The 27,413-nt window shown below is 36.6% G+C and overlaps 1 protein-coding gene across 2 annotated transcripts in view; it reads right to left on the reverse strand.

Moving 5' to 3' along the window:
• The window catches only part of dock4a (dedicator of cytokinesis 4a), a 75,146-nt gene that overhangs the window by 6,250 nt on the left and 41,483 nt on the right, over positions 1-27,413 (reverse strand). For both annotated transcript variants that reach the window (XM_073868757.1, XM_055191738.2), the window contains 29 exons: positions 25,393-25,490; positions 25,222-25,305; positions 24,744-24,844; positions 20,931-21,012; positions 18,116-18,286; positions 17,099-17,291; positions 16,873-16,997; positions 14,226-14,360; positions 13,767-13,865; positions 13,553-13,647; positions 13,380-13,455; positions 11,784-11,884; positions 11,600-11,658; positions 11,169-11,317; positions 8,677-8,762; positions 8,557-8,583; positions 8,288-8,383; positions 8,146-8,206; positions 7,953-8,046; positions 7,420-7,568; positions 6,986-7,072; positions 6,319-6,423; positions 5,541-5,682; positions 5,275-5,441; positions 2,690-2,776; positions 2,349-2,525; positions 990-1,073; positions 560-679; positions 350-477 (listed from right to left, as the gene is read on the reverse strand). In XM_073868757.1, coding sequence (XP_073724858.1) covers positions 350-477; positions 560-679; positions 990-1,073; positions 2,349-2,525; positions 2,690-2,776; positions 5,275-5,441; positions 5,541-5,682; positions 6,319-6,423; positions 6,986-7,072; positions 7,420-7,568; positions 7,953-8,046; positions 8,146-8,206; positions 8,288-8,383; positions 8,557-8,583; positions 8,677-8,762; positions 11,169-11,317; positions 11,600-11,658; positions 11,784-11,884; positions 13,380-13,455; positions 13,553-13,647; positions 13,767-13,865; positions 14,226-14,360; positions 16,873-16,997; positions 17,099-17,291; positions 18,116-18,286; positions 20,931-21,012; positions 24,744-24,844; positions 25,222-25,305; positions 25,393-25,490 — 3,178 coding nt within the window. The remainder of the gene's footprint in view (positions 1-349; positions 478-559; positions 680-989; positions 1,074-2,348; positions 2,526-2,689; positions 2,777-5,274; positions 5,442-5,540; positions 5,683-6,318; positions 6,424-6,985; positions 7,073-7,419; positions 7,569-7,952; positions 8,047-8,145; positions 8,207-8,287; positions 8,384-8,556; positions 8,584-8,676; positions 8,763-11,168; positions 11,318-11,599; positions 11,659-11,783; positions 11,885-13,379; positions 13,456-13,552; positions 13,648-13,766; positions 13,866-14,225; positions 14,361-16,872; positions 16,998-17,098; positions 17,292-18,115; positions 18,287-20,930; positions 21,013-24,743; positions 24,845-25,221; positions 25,306-25,392; positions 25,491-27,413) is intronic.

The raw sequence follows: 27,413 nt of genomic DNA on the forward strand, positions 1-27,413 counted from the left end.
ACAAAGCAAACATTTTAAACGTCTAATAAAACAATATAAAAATATATTAAATAAAAAAATAAATATATGTAAAACACAAAGCAAAAATTGTAAACGTCTAATAAAACAATATAAAAAATATATATATATATATATATATATTTTATATATGGATATACATTCTAGGAAAAGGACCCCTCACAAAAGGTTCATTGTATTTGGGGGTCCTTGCAATCATAAAAATTTGAAAACCACCTGACCTAGAAAGTTTTTAAGACTTTATACTGTATTTGGCACCATACCCTTTTGGTAGGTAGATGTAAATGATGAAATGATTTTGGGTGAAATGTTCCTTTAAGGTTACACAAACCTGCGTCTCGGCACAATTCGGGCTCCCTCTGGGCTGATGGCATTCGGTACAGGGGTCCTACAGGTGCGTGGACTGCCATTGGCAAAATGCAGTGGACTAACTCGCACGTAAGCGGGAAACTCTTGCGGCTGTGCAACCAAAAAAAAAATTTTTTTTATCTGGTTCATCATCATCTCTGTAATCATTTCATACCAATGTTTTCAAACATACTTGAATTCCCAGGCTGGAGCGCATTACGTGAAATTGGTCCACAAGCTTTTTATGTAACGGCCTCATATCTTGTGGAACAAACTTCTCATGCACCGCCAATCCAAATTCCAGTATATGGGCCTGTGTAAACACATATTAATGTTAATGCGTAAACAAAACATTTATGTGTCTTGTGTTACCCTGAATGTTATTTTGCAATAAATTACCATCCACATGCCTACTTACCAAATGAAATGAATGGACCCGAAATAAAGTTATTGTACTTTAAGGAAAAGAGCACCATCATGTGCCGAAAATATGGAACTTGACACATAAAAAAATTGAGTCAATATGAATTCCACAATTGACCAATCAGAATCAAGAAGGCCAATAAGTGGTGCAATAAATCTTTGTATTATTTGTGTGGATAAATAGCAGTGTTGTGTTATACCTGTTCGAACATCAGTTCCCTAAGACGAGTAATTTTGTCTCCGTCTTCTGGATGATTTGAGATGTAATCTTTTGCAAAGAATGCCTGCAAGAATACATAAAGACAAATGTCAATAATTAGCACTTATGCTAATGAAAGTAGGGATGCACCGATATATCGGCTTTGGCAGATAAAAGCAATTTTTCCCACTATCGCACATCTGTGTATTGTTGAAAAACAAAACGATGATAATGGTAGATTATTGGACGAAGTGACAGATTTCACAACCTAATAATTTGAAACAAAAAAAAGCTATCGGTATCGTTAGATGTTATTCTAATATCGGTATTGGCACAGAAATTTTATCGGTGCACCCATAAACAAAAGCTTTAATCATAAATACATATAAATATAATAATATTAACAAAGATATTTATAAAATAGTCTACTGCTCTACAATTCAACACCTTCAGGTCATTTGTGTGCTATAAGCAAACATGCACTCCTATACATTATTGAATTAAAGGGATAGTTAACCCAAAAATGACAATTTTGTCATCATTTACTCACCCTCATGTTGTTACAAACCTGTATGCATTTGTAATTCAAGCAGGAAACAGAAGCACCATTGACTTCCATAGTATTTCTTCCTACTATGGAAGTTAATGGTGCTTCTGTTTCCTGCTTGATTACAAATATCTTACTTTGTGTTCAGCAGAACAAAGACATTTATACAGGTTTGTAACAACATAAGGGTGAGTACATTTTCATTTTTGGGTGAAGTATCCCAAAAAATCCCAATAATATCACAAGATTACAGAAATGCTGGGGCAATGTTTGCACACCTCTCATTGAATCATATTAATATTCATGTGTCTGTGACAGTATGATCCAGCTTTTACAGCTCGGCGACTTGAACGGCAGCTGACTTGTGCTCTGTGCTAAAGTCATCATCTTTACAGTCAGGTGCATGCTGGGATGCAGGAGGACCCCTGGAGTTAGCTCTTTACTTTTAATAGCTTCAGCTAAAGCTCATGCTCACAAAATGCTGTTGCCTGGCAACTGATACATGCCTCTAACGGTCCTAAGAACTGCGAGTATACTGGGTCGCATTAAGCGCTTTGACGTCTTTCATCTAGTAATAAGGTTAAATCAGGACAGTCAGACCATTAAATAATAAATAGTTGAATCCAGATCAAGATCACAGATCAGGTCAATACACATTGTCAAGACAACATCAAACCCAAAGCATTTCTATATTTTCAAGCTTTCATGTTTATTTTTGAAAGCATTGTAAAGTTTTTATTAAAGAAATCGACTTCTGTAAGTCCTAGTGAAACTGGATTGCAACCCGATTCACACCCAAATCTGGTCCCGTACCTCCTGATATCGAGCCAGTCCTCCGTTGACGGCTGCGTCTATGACTCCATTCAGGCACATGGTCAGGGGGTTGATGTTCAGCATCTGTCTCATTTGACACTGGGCGATCAGCGTTCTCAACTGCAGCGTCTTATTTTCGATCACCTCGCTGGCGTTTTCCAAGGGACTCATCTCCACCTATTAGAATTGCACTGGGATTATGATTGTGGGTGTGTAGTTACACTACTTTAAATTCATGATGGTATTGATGTGCTGTGTGTACGCTTATGATTTATCAAAGGATGCTGTATTCAAGTGTCTTGTAAATGAGAGCTATTTTGTTTCAAAAAGTTTTGACTCACCAGTTCCCTTTTCTCAACCTCAAACCAGCGAGAGATGCCAGGAAGACTCTGAGCGAGGGTCAATGTTGTCCTTTCAACCCACAGGCTCTACAACGCAACACATGAACGCAACAAATCTGAATTTTAGTGCCCACGAAAAAAGTTTAACGACACAAAATGGAAATAACAGACAAACAGGCAGACAAATATGCAGACAGACAGACAGGCGGCGAGGCATACAGACAGGAAGAGACAAACAGGCAGACAGACAGATTGACAGACAGACAAATATGCAGACAGACAGAATGATTGATAGACAGACAGACAGGCATACAGACAAGAAGAGAAAAACAGGCAGACAGACAGATTGATTGACAGACAGACAAATATACAGACAGACAGGAAGAGACAAAAAGGCAGACAGACACACTGATTGACATACAGACAAATATGTAGACAGACAGACAAGCGGGCAGCCATACAGAAAGGAAGAGACAAACAGGCAGACAGAATAAATGGCAGACAGAAAGAAAGGAAGAGACAAACGAACAGACAGACAGATTGACTGACAGGCAAATAGGAAAAGACAAATAAACAGACAGACAGAATAAATGACAGACAGACAGATTGACAGACAGACAAATAGGAGGAGACAGACAAACAGAATGAATGACAGACAGACAGGAAGAGACAAACGGGTAGACAGACAGATTGAGTGACAGACAAATATGAAGAGACAAACAGACAGACAGAAAGAAAGACAATTATGCAGACAGACAGAATAAACGGACAGACAGACAGACAGACAGATTACACACAGATAAATAGGAGGAGACAAACAGACATACAGACAGACACCTACGCAGACAGACATAATGAATGACAGACAGACAGACAGACAGACAGACAGACAGAAAGAGACAAACGGACAGACAGACAGATTGACTGACAGACAAATAGGAAAAGACAAACAAACAAACAAACAGACAGACAGACAGACAGACAAACGAGCAGACAGACATAATGAATGACAGACAGACAAATAGGAAAAGACAAACAGACAGACAGACAGACGATAGACTGACAGACAAATAGGAAGAGACAAACAGACAGACAGAAAGACAAATATGCAGACAGACAGTATAAATGACAGACAGGAAGAGACAAATGCAGAGACAAACTGATTGACAGACAGACAAATAGAAGGAGACAAACAGACAACTACGCAGACAGACATAATGAATGACAGACAGATAGAAAAAAGAGACAAACGGACAGACAGACAGATTGACTGACAGACAAATAGGAAAAGACAAACAAACAAACAAACAGACAGACAGACAGACAGACAGACAAACGAGCAGACAGACAGATTGACAGACAGACAAATAGGAGGAGACAGACAAACAGAATGAATGACAGACAGACAGGAAGAGACAGACAGACAGACAGATTACACACAGACAAATAGGAGGAGACAAACAGGCATACAGACAGACAACTACGCAGACAGACATAATGAATGACAGACAGACAGACAGAAAAAGACAAACTGACAGACAGACAGATTGACTGACAGACAAATAGGAAAAGACAAACAGACAGACAAACAGACAAACAAACGGGCAGACAGACAGATTGACAGACAGACTAATAGGAAGAGACAGACAGACAGAATGAATGACAGACAGATAGGAAGAGACAAATGGGCAGACAGACAGATTGACTGACAGACAAATGACGAGACAGACAGACAGAATGAATGACAGACAGACAGGAAGAGACAAACGGGTAGACAGAAAGAAAGACAATTGTGCAGACAGACAGAATAAATGACAGAAAGACAGGAAGAGACAAACGGACAGACAGACAGATTACACACAGACAAATAGGAGACAAACAGACATACAGACAGACAACTACGCAGACAGACATAATGAATGACAGACAGACAGACAGACAGAGACAAACGGACAGACAGACAGATTGACTGACAGACAAATAGGAAAAGACAAACAGACAGACAGACAGACGATAGACTGACAGACAAATAGGAAGAGACAAACAGACAGACAGAAAGACAAATATGCAGACAGACAGTATAAATGACAGACAGGAAGAGACAAATGCAGAGACAAACTGATTGACAGACAGACAAATAGAAGGAGACCAACAGACAACTACGCAGACAGACATAATGAATGACAGACAGATAGAAAAAAGAGACAAATGAACAGACAGACAGATTGACTGACAGACAAATAGCAAGGGACAAACAGACAGACAAATATGCAGACAGACAGAATGACAGACAGAGAGGAAGAAACAAACGGGCAGACAGACTGATTGACAGACAGAAAGAGACAAACAAACAAACAGACAGACAGACAGACAGAATGAAAGACAAGCATACAGACAAGAAGAAACGAACGGGCAGACAAGACAGATTGACAGACAGACAAATATGCAGACAAACAGACAGACATAATGAATGACAGACATGCATACAGACAAGAAGAGACAAACAGGTGGACAGACAGATTGACAAACAGGCATACAGAGACAAATAAGCAGACTTGGAGACATGGAGAGATACTCCAATATACCTTAAACTCATTCTCCTTATCTTTGGTGCCCTTGTGAAAAGGCCTGTCATAGCGAAACCTCCAGATATGGTTGACTTTGTAAAAGCTCTTGATGTTGTTGGGCACTCCATCTCTCTGCAGGACATCCTGGTTTTCAGGGACAGGACTGACGGCATAGATCTGGAGATCTGAATTACCATCAGTTAAGAAAGGGCATACTTTCTTCAGTAATCTCAAACAATCAAGTGGGTTAAATGCTTAACGTGTCTTCAGCTTTGTAAGGATACACTGGGCATCAGCCTGGTGGATGGTCTGGTCGGGCAGGTTGGCATGCTGCATGGCGATGGCGTGAGGAAACTCGCTGAGCATCCTCTGCTGAAACGCCTCCAGACGTTCGTAATCGTTCCCTCGACAAACAAACTCTTTATTCTGTGTAGGAGCAACATACACAGGAAAAATAATGAGGACAGGCGAAGGTGTCCCAAAATACAAATTGCTTAGAGCATTGAATGAGAATAAAATAATATTTCCATTGCATTTTTTTTCTCCTCCATATTAAAAGCAAACATTAAGTGTGGAAAGGTAAAATATGGTGTTTGCCAAACCAAACAGCTCAATAAAAGGAAGATGGTTTCTGAAAGGAAAATGCTCCACCTACAGGTCATGATACTAAATAACAGCACACTAAAAATTTAAAATTTTGTATTTCAATACTGCTGTTAAAAAAATAATATAAAACACAACATTTTAAAGATTTGTTAAGATTAAGAACATTTTTAATACTTTTATTGATGGCAAAAAAGTTTTTGAAATTTGTTGCTTTATACAAGACGCTTTCTTTAAAAAAATTTACAGAAAAAAATAAAGCATATAGGAACAATGTGAGGCTAATGTCAGATTTTTTCTATTTTTTGGGAAAGCAATTCCTTCAAATAATGCAAGAACAATTCACAAACAGAAGAGTATCAGTAGTCAGTTAACTTTTAATCCTTTATCCTACAGCTATATAAATTCAAGTTTAGGTTTTTATTATAAAAACTTTCAAGAGTTTGAAGAGTTTTTTACCCTTAAAAAGAATGGAAACTTCTTGCCATAAAACCCGACTCTGAAGAACTCGGGCTCCAGACGCTGCTGGTTCATTATTTTGTCGTAAAAAGAGGCTTCCATCATCTATCAAACACGCAGATAAAACAGACCATTGAGCATGATGCAACACAAACAACTGTTAACATGATAAATTACTGCCACAATCTGTGAAGCCATCGAATGTGTAACAGACTAAACAAAAATAATTTGCTTAGTTAAACGGTTAAAGCCAAATGCCTCATTAGGATGACAATTGGCCATAGGCATAACAAGTATAAAAACTTATTCTGGCTCTTTTAAAGAATGTATTGTCAGCTATTGCAAACAAAATAAGAAGTGCAAACTATTTATTTAAAGGTGAAGTATGTCATTTCTCCAATTTGTTTGGCAGTGCGACTACGCCAGGCATAAAAACATTGTCTCAACAATCTGTCAATTGTTTTATTATGGGGCAGGACTGTCTCTTTGTTTGAACAATGACAAATGACAAATTTCACCTTTATATTTGAGATGATATTACAGTACTGTACTGTATATAGATGCTTATATTGCAAACATACGTTTTTATTCAAAAAACAAATACTAAATATTATAAATACTATGTGTTACATTGAACATGTGCTCACGATGAACAGGAAATGCTCACCCTCATTTTGCTGAGATTTCTGTAGTCGTAATAAGCCTCGTACTGATTGGCCAGCTCGCGACACAGTATGATGCAGTTTTCCCAGCACTGTAAAAACACATGCTTCATATGTAAAAAACACACTTTTTTCTTATAAACGACATAATAATTAATAACGAATAATAATTGCAGCTATGAGTTTCAACCACAAGATGGCAGGACATCAACAAAGTTTATTCAACGACTCACAGTTTGGCTGGTTAACATGTCACCTGCAGGCAGATGTCCTAACTACACTATTGTGGGGACAAGACGCACAACTGGCCATCTATAATAATTTTATTTAAGTATACAATTTGGATAGGCACTATAAAAATGATAAATCGGATGATGCTAGCAAATCAGAAAGGGGCGGAGCTCAAAATGAGAAATGGAGCACAGGACAGAAGACTCACTTTCCCTCTGTCAAAGTTGTGTATGATGGTAAGATGAAGGCATTCCTTCCTCTGCCATTCACTTTGCATGGGATACGTGAGGAACTCTCTGAGGGGTCTTTCAGTCCACTCCAAAAGCTCATCATACAACAGCAGGGTGTATGACGCTTCTGTAAACACACATAACAGCCATTGTTCGACAATAGAAATGAGAAAAGCACATACTCAATGCAAAAAATTACTTGTTTACTTAGTATTTTTTTCTTGTTTTCAGTAGAAATTTAAAAAAATTCTTAAATCAAGATGTATTTTCTTGATGAGCAAAAGACCTAAGAAAATAACTCTATCTTTTAGACAAAAATATCAAATTTAAGTGAATTTGTGCTTAAAACAAGCAAAAAAAAAAATCTGCCAATGGAATAAGATTTTTTTTCTTGAATTTACCTAACACAAGAGATTTTGTCTATAATGCAAATATAAGACGACCCCCCATTTTTCAGCCTATTTTTAGGACAAAAACCTTGTCGTATATTCGGGTATATACGGTACTTTACCCGTGTAATTTTGTGCCTTCAGGTGAAGCTCATAGAGCTTGTGAATATAACGGATGTACATTTCTTCCTTATTCAACTCGGTTTTGTAGAAGTTCTGATGGATGAGAGAGAAAACAGGACACTTTTCTATTGTCACCCAAATATCAAATAAATAACTGAGCAGAATCTACTACAAACTACATCTAGAACTAACCAGAAGATTGACTGTACATCCCATCGTTTTCCCATCGACCTCTCCGATCTTCATGCAGTCCCTGTGAAGAGATGTGTTGCACTGTGAGAACATTCACTGAATGTGTATGCTGTATGGATGTGACCGTGTGTCTTTGCATCACCTGTAATCCAGTAATCTTTCCATAAGACGCGTGACGGTGGCGATGTGGGAGACGCCGCTCTCTCTCCAGGTCTCCCGCTCGATCTTTTTCAGGAGACTGCAGCACAAACGCAATAAATTAGACTGATTAAAATGGTGGATTATAGCAGCTACTGTATGAAAATAGAGGAGGGTTCTGATTGGCTGGCTCAAAATTTGAAATGAATCATAGGGTTATCACATACATAGAGCTGTCGTATTGTTATTTTTTGAACGTTATCTTAGTCTTACCTAGGATATGGACCAAACAATGGAATTCTAATGGAAAAATAGAAAGCACACAATTTTATTTTTACAGTATGCATTTATGGTTTGTACAAATGGCATAACTAAATTTAAAAGGAGACTTACATGTTGTTAAAAAGCTCTCTGTATGTCTCATCTCCTTTGCCCTCGGACATCAGACCTTCCAGTTTGTCTATCAGTTTGGCCTCCACCTTCAAAAACAGCCATGAGATACATCAGTGATGTACAGTAAGCTAAAGTCAGTGTATGGCTACTGTATATGCTACAAAGAAAAAGACCAATTCTGTTTTTCATGATTTATGTGTTTTTTTATGATTTTAGCCAGTTTTCTTAAAGTGTTGATATAAATATAATTTAAATATAAATGTGACCCTGGACCACAAAACCAGTCATAAGTCGCACAGGTATATTTGTAGCAATAGCCAATAATACACTGTATGGGTCAAAATGATTATTATTTTTCTTTTATGCCAAAAATCATTAGGATATTAAAGGAACAGTATGTAGGATTGTGGCCAAAACTGGTATTGCAATCACAAAACTTGTGGCTAAAACTGGTACTGCAATCACACAACTGGTGGCCAATACACAAAATGACAACATAAACATCAGTTGAGGGCTGCAACTCCACTTTTTAAATGACAATATCCTGGCCAGACCACTGTTGTCAGTGATATAAGTATTTGAAATGAAAATGATTTCTTAAAGGAATATTCAATTTTCTTAAAAGAAAAATCCAGATAATTTACTCACCACCATGTCATCCAAAATGTTGATGTCTTTCTTTGTTCAGTCGAGAAGAAATTATGTTTTTTGAGGAAAACATTCCAGGATTTTTCTCATTTTAATGGACTTTAATAGAGCCCAACATTTAATACTTAACTCAACACTTAACAGTTTTTTTCAACGGAGTTTCAAAGGACTATAAACAATCCCAAACTAGGCATAAGGGTCTTATCTAGCAAAACGATTGTCATTTTTGACAAGAAAAATAAAAAAAATCCACTTTTAAACCACAACTTCTCGTCTAAATCCGGTCGTGATGGCGATAGCGTGACCCCACGCAATACGTCATCACGTCAAGAGGTCACAGAGGACGAACGCGAAACTCCGCCCCAGTGTTTACAAGTGTTGAGAAAGAGGACCGTTCTGATGTTGTTGGTTGTCAAATGATATTAATTAATGTCTTTGTGTCAGTTTATTGTTTACAATGGTCCGCAAATGTGCGTTTCATGTATGTAAAACGTGACCTCCCTACGTCACTACGCATTTACGTTAGGTCGCGCTGGACCGGACCTAGACGAAAAGTTGTGGTTTAAAAGAGCATATTTTGTATTTTTCTTGTCAAAAATGACAATCGTTTCACTAGATAAGACCCTTATGCCTCGTTTGGGATCATTTATAGACCTTTGAAACTCTGTTGAAAAAAACTGTTAAGTGTTGAGTTAAGTATTAAATGTTGGGCTCTATTAAAATGAGAAAAATCCTGGAATGTTTTCCTCAAAAAACATAATTTCTTCTCGACTGAACAAAGAAAGACATCAACATTTTGGATGACATGGTGGTGAGTAAATTATCTGGATTTTTCTTTTAAGAAAATGGAATATTCCTTTAATGTCTAGTGACATATCAGGGCCATTTTATGATTAATTGATATACATTTCTTACATACTGTTCCTTTAAGTAAAGAATATGTTCCATGAAAATATATTGTACATTTCCTACCGTAAATATATGAGAAATATATTTATCATTAGTAATATGTGTTGCTAAGAACTACATTTGACAACTCTAAAGGCAATTTTCTCAATATTTTCAAATAGTAATAATAGTTGCATCTCAGCCAAAAATTGACCTAAATTTCAGAAAATGTACCCTTATGATTGGTTTTGTAGTACAGGGTCACTTTTACTTGTATAAACACAATATAACGACTATATGATATAAAAAATATGTATTAAAAAGAGTTTTGAGAAATAAAGGTTTGGTGTTTCAATATGATGTTATTCATTTTATCAATTTATTATTATAATTTTTTTATTTTCATTTTACTAAGTATTTTATTATTGTACAGCACTTTGGTCAATTCTCTGTTGTTTAAGTAGTGCTTTAAAAATAAACAAACACAAACAAACAAACAAACAAACAAACAAACAAACTCTGCACCACTAATGGCAGATATCTGGCAAACGCGAGCGTCTCTTTTGATCATAAACCCTTTAGACGCGTCTGCAGCAGGCACTTATTTTGACAAGACACGTGATGCACATAGGATCACGCAAACGCAAAACATATATTTTGAAATGACGAACCACACACATGACGGGCTACATACACGTTTTGAGGAACTTCGCATCGAGCGCCCTCGAAAAAAGAAGTTACTGGCCGTCACTGGTCAACACTAAATTTGATTTGCATAAATTACTCTCACCAAAGTCTAATATTATTAATGCTTTCAAATGAAAAGCCACACTGTAAGCATGATTTAAACAAGCTGAATTTCTTTTGATCCACAAGCATGCGTTAAGCAAAGCAGACTTTTTGTTTAATTTGCTGTGGAGGAACATCACACATTTGACTCGCTCGGATTTCAGTACCTGTTTGAAGTTGCCGCTCCGCTGCTGTTCACTGTCCATCATATCGTGGAAAATGGGAATGAGAACGTTCCTCAGGTCCATCTGTGGTACCAGAGTCACCTCCATAAATGGACCAATCAGGGTGGGAATAAGATTTAGCTTATAGTCACCTGGTGGATACATCGAGACAGTACACATACATAAGCAGGAAGAAAAGAGACCACAGGTCAAAACATTTTTGATGATATACCACATAATTTATTTGGTACAGTATGCATTAGGTTCGGTTCTTAAGGAACACACAAATTGTCTGTATGTTAAAAAATCTATCCCTTCAGATAAAAGCTCATGTGCTCAAACTACCCTGTGACTTACTAAAAAAGCTAAAAGTTGAATGAACCCTCATTTGTAAGTTGCTTTGGATTGAAGTAAATGTATGTAGCTGAACGTACCCAAATGCTGCCACATGCTGAAAATTTCACAGCCGATCATTACTCTCATGTCACCGTACCTTTAAAAACAGAAAAAAAGCATTGTATAAAATGCGACCATTGTGCTATTATCAATAAGCTATTATTTTACACCATGAAAATCTCCACAGGATTCCAATTGCATGATGAAAGGAAGATGGCTCACTTCTCCAGGACTTTTTTTCTCTTGGATGGCGGAAACATCTCAAGCTGGAGACAAGGCTGGTTGATGAATATTATACAGAGATAAAAATAGGACTCCCATACCTGCAGATAAGACAACGATTAATTAAAATGCAGTCGATCCTTATTAGCACTTCAGGCAAGTAGGTACCATGTCTCAGGGTTAATGCGGGAAACAAGGAAAGGACAGGAAGGATGTTTATGCAAATTAGAATATTTGCTTTTTCAGATTATTGCAAAGGTGTACTGCTTCTAAAAATGTGAAAAAATTGTACTACTGCAAGTCGATAGATAAAACAGAAACATTGAAGTATGATTAAAACCGTCAAAAAAAAAAAAAAAATGGGGGAATCCAAGGCACTCTTCGTATTCAAAAAAGTGTTATAAAAAGCCTTTATTTAAACATGGCTATATTACATTAAAAAAAAAAAAACGGGGCAGCAACTCACGCGTAGCGGCACAGATAGACTTCTTTAGGGTATGAATAAAACCAGACAGGACTTAAAAGGTTGCTAGAACATTAAAGGGATAGTTCACTCAACAATAAAAATGTATTAACTCAACCCTCAAGTTGTACGAACCTGCATACATTTCTTTGTTCTGCTAAACACGAATGAAGATATTCTGAAAAATGTCTGGGGCACCATTGACTCCAATTGTAGGAAAAAAAGAAAACTATGGAAGTAAATGGTGCCCCAAATCTGTTTGGTTACAAACATGTTTCAGAATATCTTCATTTGAGTTCAGCAAAATAAAGAAAGTCTGGAACAAATTAAGGGTGAGTAAAGTTTTTCATTTTGGGGTGAACTATTTTTTATAAAAAGTTTATGGATTACAGGATGTAATATTGTAAATGTTTTTGGCAACGGCCGATTGTTTTACTTTGTAAGACCACAATATATGACAAATGCCACAGGTATTAATATTTGTTACCCAACTATTGGCATGTGACCTTCTTTATGGTTTCAGCTAAAAATGGGCTTTAAATTAATACACTTACATTTATAATACCTTTACTGTTCGACTTTTAGATTAACTATCCCTTTAAAGCTTGACCATGTTGGTTTTGTACAACCAATGTTGGGGAAAGGTATGCATTACAGTACTCCCAAAAAAAGTAATTAAATTGCATTACTTAGTTATTTTTCATGAAAAGTAATACTTACATTACTTTTTAGTTACTTTTGCATTACTTTTTCTTGGCTGCGGGTTGATCTCTTCCAGGCCTTGCAGGTGTTTTTATGACTGAAATTAATGTGTACATTTAAAAAGTAAAGCGTAACTTTACTCGTTACTTCATAAAAGTAATATTAATACGTAATGCACGTTACTTGTAATGCATTACCCCCAACACTGTGTACAACTATTATTTTATTATAGTACTGATTTCATTGTGCAATCTTTAGTGAATATGCTTACATTTCTCTAGTAATTTATTACTTAGTAATAATATAAACCCATCTGTATAGTAATAATAAATACAGACACCTGATTTAAATAAAAGGTGAGAATGAAGATCAAGCGCACATTTTCACAGGTTTCTTTCATAAAACAATGAGTTTGCAAACCCTTTCCTTACCTTGAAGTCAAATTTCTCATTAAGGAAGTTGTTGCGGAGTGTATCGGAGAGATACAGGATAGTGGTGATGATCACACTAAACATAAACAAATGAAAGCCTCAAGCAATAAGACACATTTCCACAGCTAAATGAGATTTAATGACATGTCGTCAGTTGGATTTTTTACACTCACTTATTAGCGACGAGTCTCATGACAGTCCAGTCTTTCGGGAACATATCTGCTCGGATTAGTATTCTGAAGACAGTGAATAACTGCAGAAGGAAACTCTGGAAAACCGTAAACAGAGATTGTAGGATTAGACTAGATCTAGCTAAATAGCTGCATTGCCAATTTTTATAATTATATGTTTAACCATGGCCATTTGAAGATAATTAAATGCTTTTACCGTCAGTTCATCTTTAGTGGGAAATCTGCTAAGTAGCTGTTGATATTCTTTATCTTTCAGCTGTCTTAACAGGGTAAGCAAACACGCGACAAATTCACCCTGAAACATAGACACACACATTAAAGGAACAGTATGTAGGATTGTGGCCAAAACTGGTATTGCAATCACAAAACTTGTGGCTAAAACTGGTACTGCAATCACACAACTGGTGGCCAATACACAACATGACAACATAAACATCAGTTGAGGGCTGCAACTCCACTTTTTAAATCCTGGCTGGACCACTGTTGTCAGTGATATAAGTATTTGAAATAAACATGATTTCTTAATGTCTAGTGACATATCAGGGCCATTTTATGATTAATTGATATACATTTCTTACATACTGTTCCTTCAAATAAACCGAAATATTTTCACAAAAGCAAACAGAAGGCATTATTAGAACAGATTTAAACTGACTGTGACATCCTGGTACTGTAGGCGCAGGGAGGTGGCAGCAGGCTGAGGCCGATTGGTCACTTCCAGTATTGTTCTGAGTAAAACTCCAGAAAGACCCTCCATGACCACATTCACCTCATCAGATGCTCCACAATCCTGCACAGAGAGAGAGAGAAAGAGAGACGAGAGTGGATAAGAGTACAGTAGAGTGCTGCATTGTAGAGCAAAGCACTTTGTACCGTAATTATAGTACTTCATAAAAGTTAGTACTTTGTAATTAAAACTGAATATTGAGTACAGCAAGAAAAATGACTGTAAAATGACAGTTAGATAAAGTGAAGTATAGTAGAGCAGAGTACTGTAAAGCAGCACAGTACAGCAAAACAAAATAGTACAGTATAATACAATAAAGCAGAATATCCGATCAAAATGTAGCTAAGTACACTATAGCAGAGTGCAGTACAGTAAAACAAAATGTATACTATAGTACAGCACAGTGCAGAACAGTAAAGCAAAATGCAGTATAGTATAGTATGGTATAGTATAGCACAGTTCAGTACAGTAAAACAAAATGTAGTATAGTACAGTACAGCAGAGTGCAGTACAGTAAAACAAAGTGTAGTATAGTAAAGCAATGTGTAGTATAGTACAGTCCAGCAGAGTGCAGTACAGTAAAACAAAGTGTAGTATAGTAAAGCAAAGTGTTGTATAGTACAGTACAGCAGATTGCAGTACAGTAAAACAAAGTGTAGTATAGTAAAGCAAAGTGTAGTATATTACAGTACAGCAGAGTGCAGTACAGTAAAACAAAGTGCAGTATATTACAGTACAGCAGAGTGCAGTACAGTAAAACAAGGTGCAGTAAAGTAAAGCAAAGTGTAGTATAGTACAGTACAGCGGAGTGCAGCACAGTAAAGTTAAGTGTAGTATAGTAAAGCAAAGTGTAGTATAGTTAGTACAGTATAGCAGAGTTCAGTACAGTAAAGCAAAGTGTAGTATAGTACAGTACAGCGGAGTGCAGTACAGTAAAGTTAAGTGTAGTATAGTAAAGCAAAGCAAAGTGTAGTATAGTTAGTACAGTATAGCAGAGTTCAGTACAGTAAAGCAAAGTGTAGTATAGTAAAGCAAAGTGTAGTATAGTATAGTACAGTACAGCAGAGTGCAGTACAATAAAGCAAAGTGTAGTATAGTACAGTTAGAACAGTACAGCAGAGTGCAGTACAGTAAAACAAAGTGTAGTGTAATAAAGAAAAATGCAGTATAGTACAGTACAGCACAGTGCAGTACAGTAAAACAAAATGTAGTATAGTAAAGCAAAGTGTAATATAGTACAGTACAACACAGCAGAGTGCAGTACAGTAAAGCAAAGTGAAGTATAGTACAGTACAGCAGAGTGCATAACAGTAAAACAAAGTGTAGTATAGTAAAGCAAAGTGAAGTATAGTACAGTACAGCAGAGTGCAGTACAGTAAAACAAAATGTAGTATAGTTAAGCAAAGTGTAGTATAGTACAGTACAGAGAGTGCAGTACAGTAAAGCAAAATGTAGTATAGTAAAGTACAGCAGAGTGCAGTACAGTAAAACAAAATGTAGTATAGTAAAGCAAAATGCAGTATAGTATAGTACAGCAGAGTGCAGTACAGTAAAACAAAACAAAATGTAGTATAGTAAAGCAAAATGCAGTATAGTATAGTACAGCAGAGTGCAGTACAGTTAAACAAAATGCAGTATAGTACAGTACAGCAGACTGCAGTACAGTAAAACAAAGTGTAGTATAGTACAGTACAGTAGAGTGCAGTACAGTAAAGCAAAGTGTAGTATAGTAAAATACAGCAGAGTGCAGTACAGTAAAACAAAATGTAGTATAATAAAGCAAAATGTAGTATAGTACAGCAGAGTGCAGTACAGTAAAGCAAAGTGAAGTATAGTAAAACAAAATGTAGTATAGTATAGTACAGTAGAGTGCAGTACAGTAAAACAAAATGTAGTATACTATAGTACAGCAGAGTGCAGTTCAGTAAAACAAAATGTAGTATAGTAAAGCAGAATGCAGTATAGTATAGTACAGTACAGCAGAGTGCAGTACAGTAAAACAAAGTGTAGTATAGTACAGTACAGTAGAGTGCAGTACAGTAAAAGCAAATGCAGTATAATATAGTACTGCAGAGTGCAGTACAGTAAAGCAAAGTAAAGTATTATAAAGCAAAGTGTAGTATAGTACAGTACAGAATTCAAGGTCCTGTGGCTAACATTGTATACATTAATTTTACACAGTAACATTTAGCTCAGTGTAATAGTTGATATGCGCTAGATATGATATATGAACAAAGATAATTTACTTGTCATTTATATTCCTTGTTATCAGAAATAAACTACTGTAAAAGGAATCTGTTGTTATTGATTATATGTGGAAGTCTACCGGCAGTTGCGTTTCGTCCACAAAAGCCGTTTGTTTATGTTGTTGCTGCTAAAACCATCTATGCACTGCTCTACTGTACTATGCTGTAAAGTACCACATACAGTAAAGCAGAGTAAAGTAGTACAATAAGGCAAAGTAAAAGACAGTCTCAAAGGGCAAATCAAAGAGAAAATATACTGTGTGCAGAACCACAGAGAGGACATGTGAAATATAAAGCAGAAGCTGGCTCAGTGTTAGTGCGAGACTAACCGTGGTGGGTATGTTGAGCGTCAGCATGCTGGTGAGGATGTTGGCACACAGCACCAGTTCTTTCTGTTCCTGCAGATGTGTGTGTAGCAGTCGCAACACGACCGGTAACAGCACACATCTCGACTCTAACAACATACATACACATTAAAATTACATATTAGATAATAAAACCTACTTAAAACCAAAAACAAAACTATTTATTCGATTATTGCGAATGTCATGTTACCTGGGTTTATGTAAAGTGGACTCTCGACAGTCTTGGCCATGCACTGCAGTTTAACGGCCTGTAGGGGGCAGTCTGTGTGCGTGAGGGTAGGCAGGCTGCTCAGCGTGTCACGGGCCAGATTGGCCACCTCTCTTATGCCGAAGATCTTTAGCAGCTCGCAGCACACAGTCGGGAACGATCTCAGGAACACGGCCTGAGAAGATTCACATGAACACACGCAGTTTATGCAAACAAAAGCTTTTTAAACATTACAGAAGTCATATAATTTGTGTCATGCATTTTAACTATGCATCACTGATAAGCTGTCAAAATTTTCAGTCACATTCAGCAGGAAAACGTTCCCGGTGCACGGCAGGAGATGTCAAATAACAGATGTAACCAAAGACACTTTTGAAGACACACAACAACACAGACAGTACGCCTCCGTATACGCACACAAACGGCCACACGCAGATATTGCAATGACACAAATCTGGCAACAATACAGTCGCCCGCTTACACTGCGTCGTCCAAAGATGCTTTATGTGCGTGGCCGTATTAATTGAAATCTGCTCTCCCGCTGGGATGCCATATCAAGTACAGACCTGTGTGAAAGTTCAATGTGGGTGTATGTGTGAACATGCATGTGCGTGCATCCCTGCTGTGCAGCCAATAAGAATTGTTTGAGTGAAATGAACCTTTGAAAGCATGGAGCACGTCTTTCTTGCTCATCAAATACAAAGTTCAGATGATGTTGAGCTCTGTGTGACGGTATGTGGTGGGGGACAAGGTGCATTTCTGTGTATATCAAGCCTCAATCACCATAAGCTGAGTGAGATTTGAATACTTCTTACTATTGTGTATTAGAAAGATTGTTTAGTGAACATGTGTGTCTGTGAAATCCAGGGAAAATTAGATAATAATAAATAAAATAATAATATAAAATAGCTTTAGGGTAAAGTGTGCCAGATGATTTAGGTGTAAGCTGTGTCGATGGTGAATTTAACCATAGTATACCGTGTTTACTGTGCATCTCACCTGTGTGTGTGTGATGGGGCTAATGCCCTTACTCTCATGAGACAGGAACAGATGGATGGATTTGAAGAGCTCGTGAACGGAGCAGCGAAATTCTTCTTCGTTCTGGCTTCCAGTGGCCGCCGCGTACAGACGCCGTGACTGTACGATAAACTTAAATAAATACTCGGACGCCTGTGGGCAATAAGATATTAGAATGTTATTTCAATAATAATGACATTAAAGATGCCCTTTATTTCTTTGATGATGTCATCCAGGTCCTAGCTAAACTAAATAGGTGCACAAAATATTTTTAACTCATTCACCCGAGTCATTTTTGGAAAAGTTGCCCGCCTGCATATTTTGTGATTTTCATAAAAGTTTCACAAAATGCCTTCCAGGAAAATTTTCTTCTAAAAATACAGTTGAAAGAAAAAGTATGTGAACCCTTTGGGCTTACTTGGATTTTTTCATAAATTGGTCATAAAGTGTGTTCTGATCTTCATCTAAGTCACAACAATAGAGAAACACAGTCTGCTTAAACTAGTACCGCACAAACATTATACGTTTTCATGTTTTTATTGAACACAACATGTAAACATTCATAGTGCAGGGTGGAAAAAGTATGTGAAACCCTAGGCTAATGACTTCTCCAAGAGCTAATTGGAGCCAGGAGTCAGCCAACCTGGGGTCCAATCAATGTGATGAAATTGGATGTGTTGATTAAAGCTGCCCTGTCCAATAAAAAACACACACCAGTTTTGAGTTTGCTGTTCTGAAGAAGCATTGTCTGATGTGAACCATGCCTCGCACAAAAGACCTATGATCAAGAATTGTTGACTTACATAAAAAGCTGGAAAGGGCTACAAAAGTATATCTAAAAGCCTTGATGTCCATGTGTCCACGATAAGACAGATTGTCTACAAATGGAGAAAGTTCAGCACTGTTGCTACACTCCCTAGGCGTGGTCATCCTGTAAAGATGACTGCAAGAGCACAGCGCAGAATGCTCAATGAGGTGAAGAAGAATCATAGAGTGTCAGCTAAAGACTTACAGAAATCTCTGGCACATGCTAACATTTTTGTTGACAAATCTACAATAAGGAAAACATTAAACAAGAATGGACTTCATGGGAGGACACCACGGAGGAAGCCACTGCTGTCCAAAAAAACATTGCCGCACGTTTGAAGTTTGCAAAAGAGCACCTGGATGTTCCACAGCACTACTGCCAAAACATTCTGTGGATAGATGAAACCAAAATTGAGTTGTTTAGAAAGAACACACAACGCTATGTGTGGAAAACAAAAGGCACAGCACACCAACATCAAAACCTCATCCCAACTGTGAAATATGGCGGAGGGGGCATCATGGTTTGGGGCTGCTTTGCTGCCTCAGGCCCTAGACGGATTACTGTCATCGATAAAAAAATGAATTCCAAAGTTGGTCAAGACATTTTGCAGGAAAACTTAAGACCATCTGTCCGTCAACTGAAGCTTAACAGAGGATGGACGATGCAACAGGACAACGACCCAAAGCATAGAAGTAAATCAACAACAGAATGGCTTCAACAGAAGAAAATACGCCTTCTGGAGTGGCCCAGTCAGAGTCCTGACCTCAACCCAATTGAGATGCTGTGGCATGACCTCAAGAGAGCGATTCACACCAGACATCCCAAGAATATGGCTGAACTGAAACACTTTTGTAAAGAGGAATGGTCCAAAATTTCTCCTGACCGTTGTGCAGGTCTGATCTGCAACTATAGGAAACGTTTGGTTGAGGTTATTGCTGCCAAAGGAGGGTCAACCAGTCATTAAACCCAAAGGTTCACGTGCTTTTTCCGCCCTGCACTATGAGTGTTTGCATGTTGTGTTCAATAAAAACATGAAAACGTATAATGCTTGTGCGGTATTAGTTAAAGCAGACTGTGTTTCTCTTTTGTTGTGACTTAGATGAAGATCAGAACACATTTTATGACCAATTTATGACGAATTCCAAGTAAGCCCAAAGGGTTCGCATACTTCTTCTTTCAACTGTATATAAACATAAAAATATATCAAATAAAAGAAGAGACCCTCTGCTTTCAAACAAACAAACAAATAAACAAAACGAGAAAAAAACTTTTTATAACTTCTCTTAAATAGGGGTATTTTTCTTTAAAAATATATATTTTTATGTTTATATATAATATAACAGGGCTTTAAGTGTAAAATACCAAACTTGTCCTTTAATTGATGAGATAACTCGTCAATGCCGGGAAAAGAGTTAAAAATGTTTTAACATTTTTTAAATTTACATTGATTTCAATCCCAAATTAAGCAAAAAAAAAAAATGAAAACATGAATGGCACACAATGTACCCAAAGAGGTTTAGAGGGTTTAAGCCTTAAACCCTCTAAACTTCTTTGGGTACATTGTGTGAACGGAGGTAAGAAAGTGGGAATTGCTTTCAAATAACACCTTTGAAGATTGCAAACGAGTGTAAAGCACTTTAAGAATGTGTCTGGCGCTCCCACTGTAGGTTACGAATGCAGAACGGGCAAATAAATGAAGAATAGATGACCGTTTATAGCTTTGCCTCTAAAGGAGAAAAACTAATTGCATGATGGGTAAGCGGGTGAGAGATGTTGGTGAGGTATAACAGATGCATCAAGGGTGTTCATAGCTGCTGGGTGTAGGCTTAGAAGATCAGGACAGAAACCCAGCAGGGAGTCTGGGCTTCACTTCAGTGTGATGAGAGAGAGAAAATGAGAGAGCATTTGTGGCTTGTCAGCCACCCCTCGTAACACCTGTTTAAATTTGTATACATACAGATAGCACGAAGCGTATGTTTGCGTTCTCACCTTCAAAACCTGCTGGATCTGTTCCTGGTGTTCGGCATCAATGATACGATCCACATACCACTTTAACACACGAATCAGATCCCTGGAGATACAACCGTGAATATTAAACATTAAGAACAACTATGATGTGTGCAATAAATGTGTTGTGAATAAAAATGTGTGTGTAGTCTGCTACTTTTTCAACAGCTGTGTATATCTGCATGAGTTTGTGGGTCTGTATGCACTTGAACAGCATTAAAATCTCTGAATACTTGAATTTGAATAATTGTAAAAATTATGATCCACATTGAAGTGATGCATTATCTCCACAATGCATTTAACAAACTCAGTAATATACAGTATGTATCTCGGTTACACTATACAGCTTTTAATTTATTTCACTTTAATTTATTTCTTTTAACTTCACTTCATTTTAATTTACGTTACTTTCATGTCAGTTCAATTTAATTCACTTGAACTTAATTCACTACAATTCACTCGAACTCAATTCACTTAAATTCACTCGAACTCAATTCACTTCAATTCACTTGAACTTAATTCATTTCAATTCACTTGAACTTAATTCACTTCAATTCAATTCATTACAATTCACTCAAACTCAATTCACTTCAATTCACTTGAACTCAATTCACTTCAATTCACTCAAACTCAATTCACTTCAATTCACTAGAACTCAATTCCTTTCAATTAATTTGAATTTAATTCACTTCATTTCACTTGAATTGAATTAACTTTAAATCACTCAAACTTAATTTACTTTAATTCACTCGTATTTAATTAGGGATGCTCCGATCAATGCCGATCTCCACTAAAAATATGTGGCCGATCACTATTCTGAATCGGACAGCCGATCTTATTACAGCTATTTCATGTACTACGGCTTTTGATCAGTAAGTCCCTTATCGATCTAAAATCACTGTTAGTTTGAGTCATTTATAAAATGCATTTGAAAAAGCAACACTGGTCAAACATAATTATTAAACATATTCTTTATTATTATGAAAATACCTGAAAAGGTTTGAAGAACAGCAATATAAATATATGCTTAAGACATTTCCTGGAGCTGTGTGTCATCATATCTGCGTGTGTATTGTTCTTCGTCTACAGCGCATTTTGAGTTTCTGCACGAGAGCGCCCCCTGGCTTTTGGATGTAGCGGCATTTTGGCGTAATTCATTGAAAAGCATAGCAAGCATTATCGGCCAATCGATCGGAGCATCCCTAACTACAATTTAATTCACTACAATTCACTCGAACTCAATTCACTTGAATTCACTCAAACTCAATTCACTTCAAATCACTCGAACTCAATTCACTTCAATTCACTCAAATTTAATTCACTTCAATTCACTCAAACTCAATTCACTTCAGTTCACTCTAATTTAATTCACTTCAATTCACTCGAATTTAATTCACTTCAATTCACTCAATTCACTTCAATTCAATTGAATTTAATTCACTTCAATTCACTCGAACTCCATTCACTTCAATTCACTCGAAGTCAATTCACTTCAATTCATTTGAATTTAATTCACTTCATTTCACTTAAATTTAATTCACTTTAAATCACTCAATTTACTTTAATTCACTCATATTTAATTTACTTCATTTCACTCGAATTTAATTCACTTCATTTCACTTAAATTTAATTCACTTCATTTCAATTAAATTTAATTCACTTCATTTCACTTGAATTTAATTCACTTTAAATCACTCAAACTCAATTTACTTTAATTCACTCGAATTTAATTAACTTCAATTCACTCAAACTCAATTCACTTCATTTCACTCAAACTCAATTCACTTGAACTCAATTCACTTCAATTCACTCAAACTCAATTCACTTCAATTCACTCAAACTCAATTTACTTCAATTCACTTCAATTCACTAGAACTCAATTCACTTCAATTCACTCGAATTTAATTCACTTCAATTCACTCTAATTTAATTTACTTCAATTCACTCAAATTTAATTCACGTCAATTTACTCAAACTCAGTTCACGTCAATTCACTCAAATTTAATTCACTTCAATTCACTCAAATTTAATTCACTTCAATTCACTCAAATTTAATTCACTTCAATTCACTCAAATTTAATTCACTTCAATTCACTCGATTTTAATTCACTTCAATTTACTTAAATTTAATTCACTTCAATTCACTCGAATTTAATTCACTTCATTTTAAATTACCTGAGACCCGATGCCACTATTATTACACCTGACCTGTGTCCAAGGCATAAGGGAAGCTTTTAGACCCGAACCCTCTTGGGCGGACTTCGAGTTTTCAGATCTAAGTGGAACCGTGAAGACTTCTAGTGCTTCAAATCTCTTCACATCAATTCAGTTCAAATCAATTCAGTTCAATTCACTTGAATTTAATTCACTTCATTTAAATTTAGTTCACACTCAATTTACTTCATTACTAACAAAATTCAGTTCACATCAAGTACGTTGTATTCACTTGAATTCAATTTACATCAATTTACGTCACTTAAATTTACCTCACCTCAATTTACTTCAATACTAATGAACTAGTGCTTCAATTCTGCTCACATCAGTTCACTTAAATTTAATTCAATTCACTTGAATTAATTCATCTTCACCTCACTTCAATTCACATCCATTCGTTTCACTTAAATTTACCTTACCTTAATATACTTAAGTGCTAATGCAATTTAGCTTACATCAACTCACTGGAATTTTATTCACTTGACTTCTACAATTTTCTTCACCTCAATTTATTTTTCAATACTGAAGTGCTTCAATTCACTTTTAATTTACTTTAACTCACTTGCATTAATTCACTTCAGTTGACTTGACCTCACTTTACTTCCATTCTTCATTTATTTACCTCACCTCAATTTACTTTAATACTAATGCAATTCAGTTCACATCAATTCAGTTCAATTCACTTGACTTCACCTCACATTCACTTTACTTACATTTTCTTCACCGCAATTTACAGATGTAGTATGTGAACTAATATGGTGAAACAAATCTGTGCACATGGAAGGTTAAACAAATTAATGGGAATAAAACTGAAAATTGGATATTAAGAATCTTTTGTTTAGTTCATAAATCGTTTTTCTAAGTTGATGATTTGATTCAAACTTGTTATAATATATTATATAAGGAAGACCTACAAAATGCTGTGGGTCATCACCAGTAATATTTCAAATACCATAGAAAGTTCATGATGATCATTCTCACAAATAAAGAAGAGAATAAGAGAAGAAAAGAGAAAGTAAGTGAGAACGACAAATACATTATGGGACTCAGGACATGACTGACAAGAACAGTGCGAGAACGAGCAGATCTACAACCCACCCACGTTCACCTAAGTTCTGACATGATGCTCCACACCAAAGTGCATAACAGAAGAGAGACCACATCACTGCCCACACACACACACAACACGACACATGCCTCATTACCGACACACGGCACAGCCAAAACACAGCAGAGACGAGAGGTGAGCGACAGAGAATGATCGGAAAACACATCAGGAGGATACACACAGACTGCAGCCCACCGGGGAATGAGAATGCAAGGTTTAGCTGTGCGATTACATTAAAGAAGGGTGAAAGGTCAACCGAGGAGGCACTTGCCCATCACCTTGCAGACCACCACGCGTCAAATTTAGATGTTGTCTTTCTATAGTATTTGGGGTAAGTTGTCATAAAGGATCCCACTATTTAACTATTTTCAACATTTATACCATAAAAAAGTGTACTACTACAATCTACATTAAAATTGTATGCTATGTATGCTAGGTTTTGGGATTGGATTTGGGCCTTCCAGCTTGCTTACCTGTATGAGAGGGCACCAGCAAAGTGGTTCTCAATATAGTTGTCCATGACAGGTTTAAAGAGCTGGAATTTGCTGTCCTGCAGCAAATTTATAACATGCACCTGTGTGACGATAACAACATTAAGCCATACGTGTTATTTATGTCCTTTACATATCAGTTATACATTTAATTCATGTATAATTGCCTAATCAGTATCAAGTATTTCAGAGAGCTATACTTTGTTTCAGTTATTGCAGGTACAAGGGTTGGATTATAACTCGAGTATGCAATAGATGGATTTCATAAGTTGCCATATCTGGCATGTAACCGTGGTAACACAGTAGAGGAGAGATACGGAAAACAACTTGTACTCAATAAAGGCAGAGGAGATGGATGAGTCTGTATGAATTTGCAGTCAAAATATGTAAAAGATCTCTGGAAACTCGAAACTATGCAGTTACTAAACTTTATACATTCACAAAAAAAAGTTTCGCTCACCAGACAGTCGAACACTTTTAGGCCATACCGCTGGGGACTTTCATCTAAAATGCCAAACAGAGTGTCTAGGGCGTCCTGCAAAAACTTTAAAGAGATCAATTGTTAGCCAAAATTGAATTATTTTGGAGGGGAAAGCGATGCGATTTCATCAGTCTGAAAATGCGTCTATACCTTAACAATCTCTGTGCCATCAATATCCTTCATTTTGGCAAGACAGTCAATTATTCTGTCTGGATGGACTCTCCATTTTAGCAAATCCAACATGTCACCTGCAAGCAATAAAAGAAACATGTTTATAAAAGGTCAACTCAAAACTTTTCTGTAGCTTAAAGAGTAACTAAAGGTTAAACCAACTTTTTTTAGTTAATGATCTGTAAGAATGGGGCTTCATTAGTGCTGTTCATTGATTTAAGTAACTTTTTTGACATTTGGGTATAAAGTGTTTCAATGCTATGGTGTGAAAACGTCTGAGTGCTGCCTTCTTCAAGTTGAACGGTGGCTACTGCAATTGAGTTTTCCTATTGGATGTTGCGGTACTACGTGACATAAGTGGTACCACCCTACGTAAGCAGGTTCAAACTCACCACGCCCTTGTTCTGATCTCACCACACTCTTGGTACGTGCTCAGTTCGTCCCCTCTATCTACATTGAGGTCTGCCCACTTTTCTTGCATTTTTTAAATATTGCCAGTTGATGGAGTCAGACAAGGGGTTTAGTTACTCTTTAAAGGGGGACATTTTATAAGATCTATTTAATATGCTAAATAAGTCTTCAGTGTCCCCTTGGAGTGTGTATGTGAAAAACTAGCTCAACATACCACATAGATAATTTATTATACCATGTTAAATTCAATTCCATTTCAATTTTATTATAAAATTGCCACTTTACAGGGGTGAGCAAAACGGCCATTTTTGGGTGTGTTCCTTTAAATGCAAATTATTTTTAATCGCCAAAATGGTGGTTTGTTGAAATTTAAACTCAATTGTGCCGTCAATTATTTTCTCTCTCTCGCTCTCTGCACTAAATGGCGGTGCCGTGGTTGGATAGTGCAGATTAAGGGGCAGAATTTTTATAAGAAGATCCCCTTCTGACATCACAAGGGGAGCCAAATTTCAATTACCTACTTTTTCACATGCTTGCAGAAAATGGTTTACCAAAACTAAGTTATTGGGTTGATCTTTTTCACATTTGAAAGGTTGACAGGTTGAAAGAAGCACTGGGGACCCAATTATAGCACTTGAACATGAAAAAAGTCAGATTTTAATTATATGTCCCTTTTAAAAGTTGAGGTTTAAAAGGTGCTAGCAAAGCCAACGCCGTGGGTTCGACTCCAAAGAAATGCACAAACTTCAAAGATGTATAACTTCAATGCATAGTAAGTCACTTTGGATAAAAGCATCTGCCAAACGCATAAATGTTCTGTACTTTAAAGGTGCCTTAACTCAATTTGCTCCCAAGTGGTTGTATTTTGGTGAACATATACTGTAACTGCAGGTACGTTCATGAAATCATGATTATTTTAGCTGTATTAAAGGGACACTACACTTTTTTTTTAAAATATGCTCATTTTCTAGCTCCCCTAGATTTAAACATTTGATTTTTACCGTTTTGGAATCTATTCAGCTGATCTTCGGGTCTGGCGCTACCACTTTTAGCATAGCTTAGCACAATCCATTGAATCTGATTAGACCATTAGCATCGTGCTAAAAATAACCAGAGTTTGGATATTTTTTCTATTTAATACTTGACTCTTCTGTAGTTACATCGTGGACTATTTTTGGCTGCTGCGTAATATCATTGTGATGCTAATGGTCTAATTAGATTCAATGGATTGTGCTAAGCTATGCTAAAAGTGGTAGCGCCAGACCAGGAGATCAGCTGAATGGATTCCAAAACGGTAAAAATCAAATGTTTAACTCTAGGGGAGCTGGAAAATGTGTCCCTTTAAGGCATTTTTTAAAGTAAAATATTATATTGTCATGACCTGTAACATCTTATGGTCCACGACAATGAGTATTACATTATTAAAGTAATTACAGATAAAACCATTTGAAACAAAAATAATGACTTTCAACTACACGTGTGATTATACAATTGCATATTTGGTGTCCAAATTAGTCAGATGACAAATATAGTTCAAACTGCATATAAACATCTACACATGCTATCCTCCAAATGCCTGAAGCTTGAGA

This window comes from Misgurnus anguillicaudatus, chromosome 6, assembly GCF_027580225.2.
Source record: "Misgurnus anguillicaudatus chromosome 6, ASM2758022v2, whole genome shotgun sequence".
Classification (NCBI taxonomy): domain Eukaryota; kingdom Metazoa; phylum Chordata; class Actinopteri; order Cypriniformes; family Cobitidae; genus Misgurnus; species Misgurnus anguillicaudatus.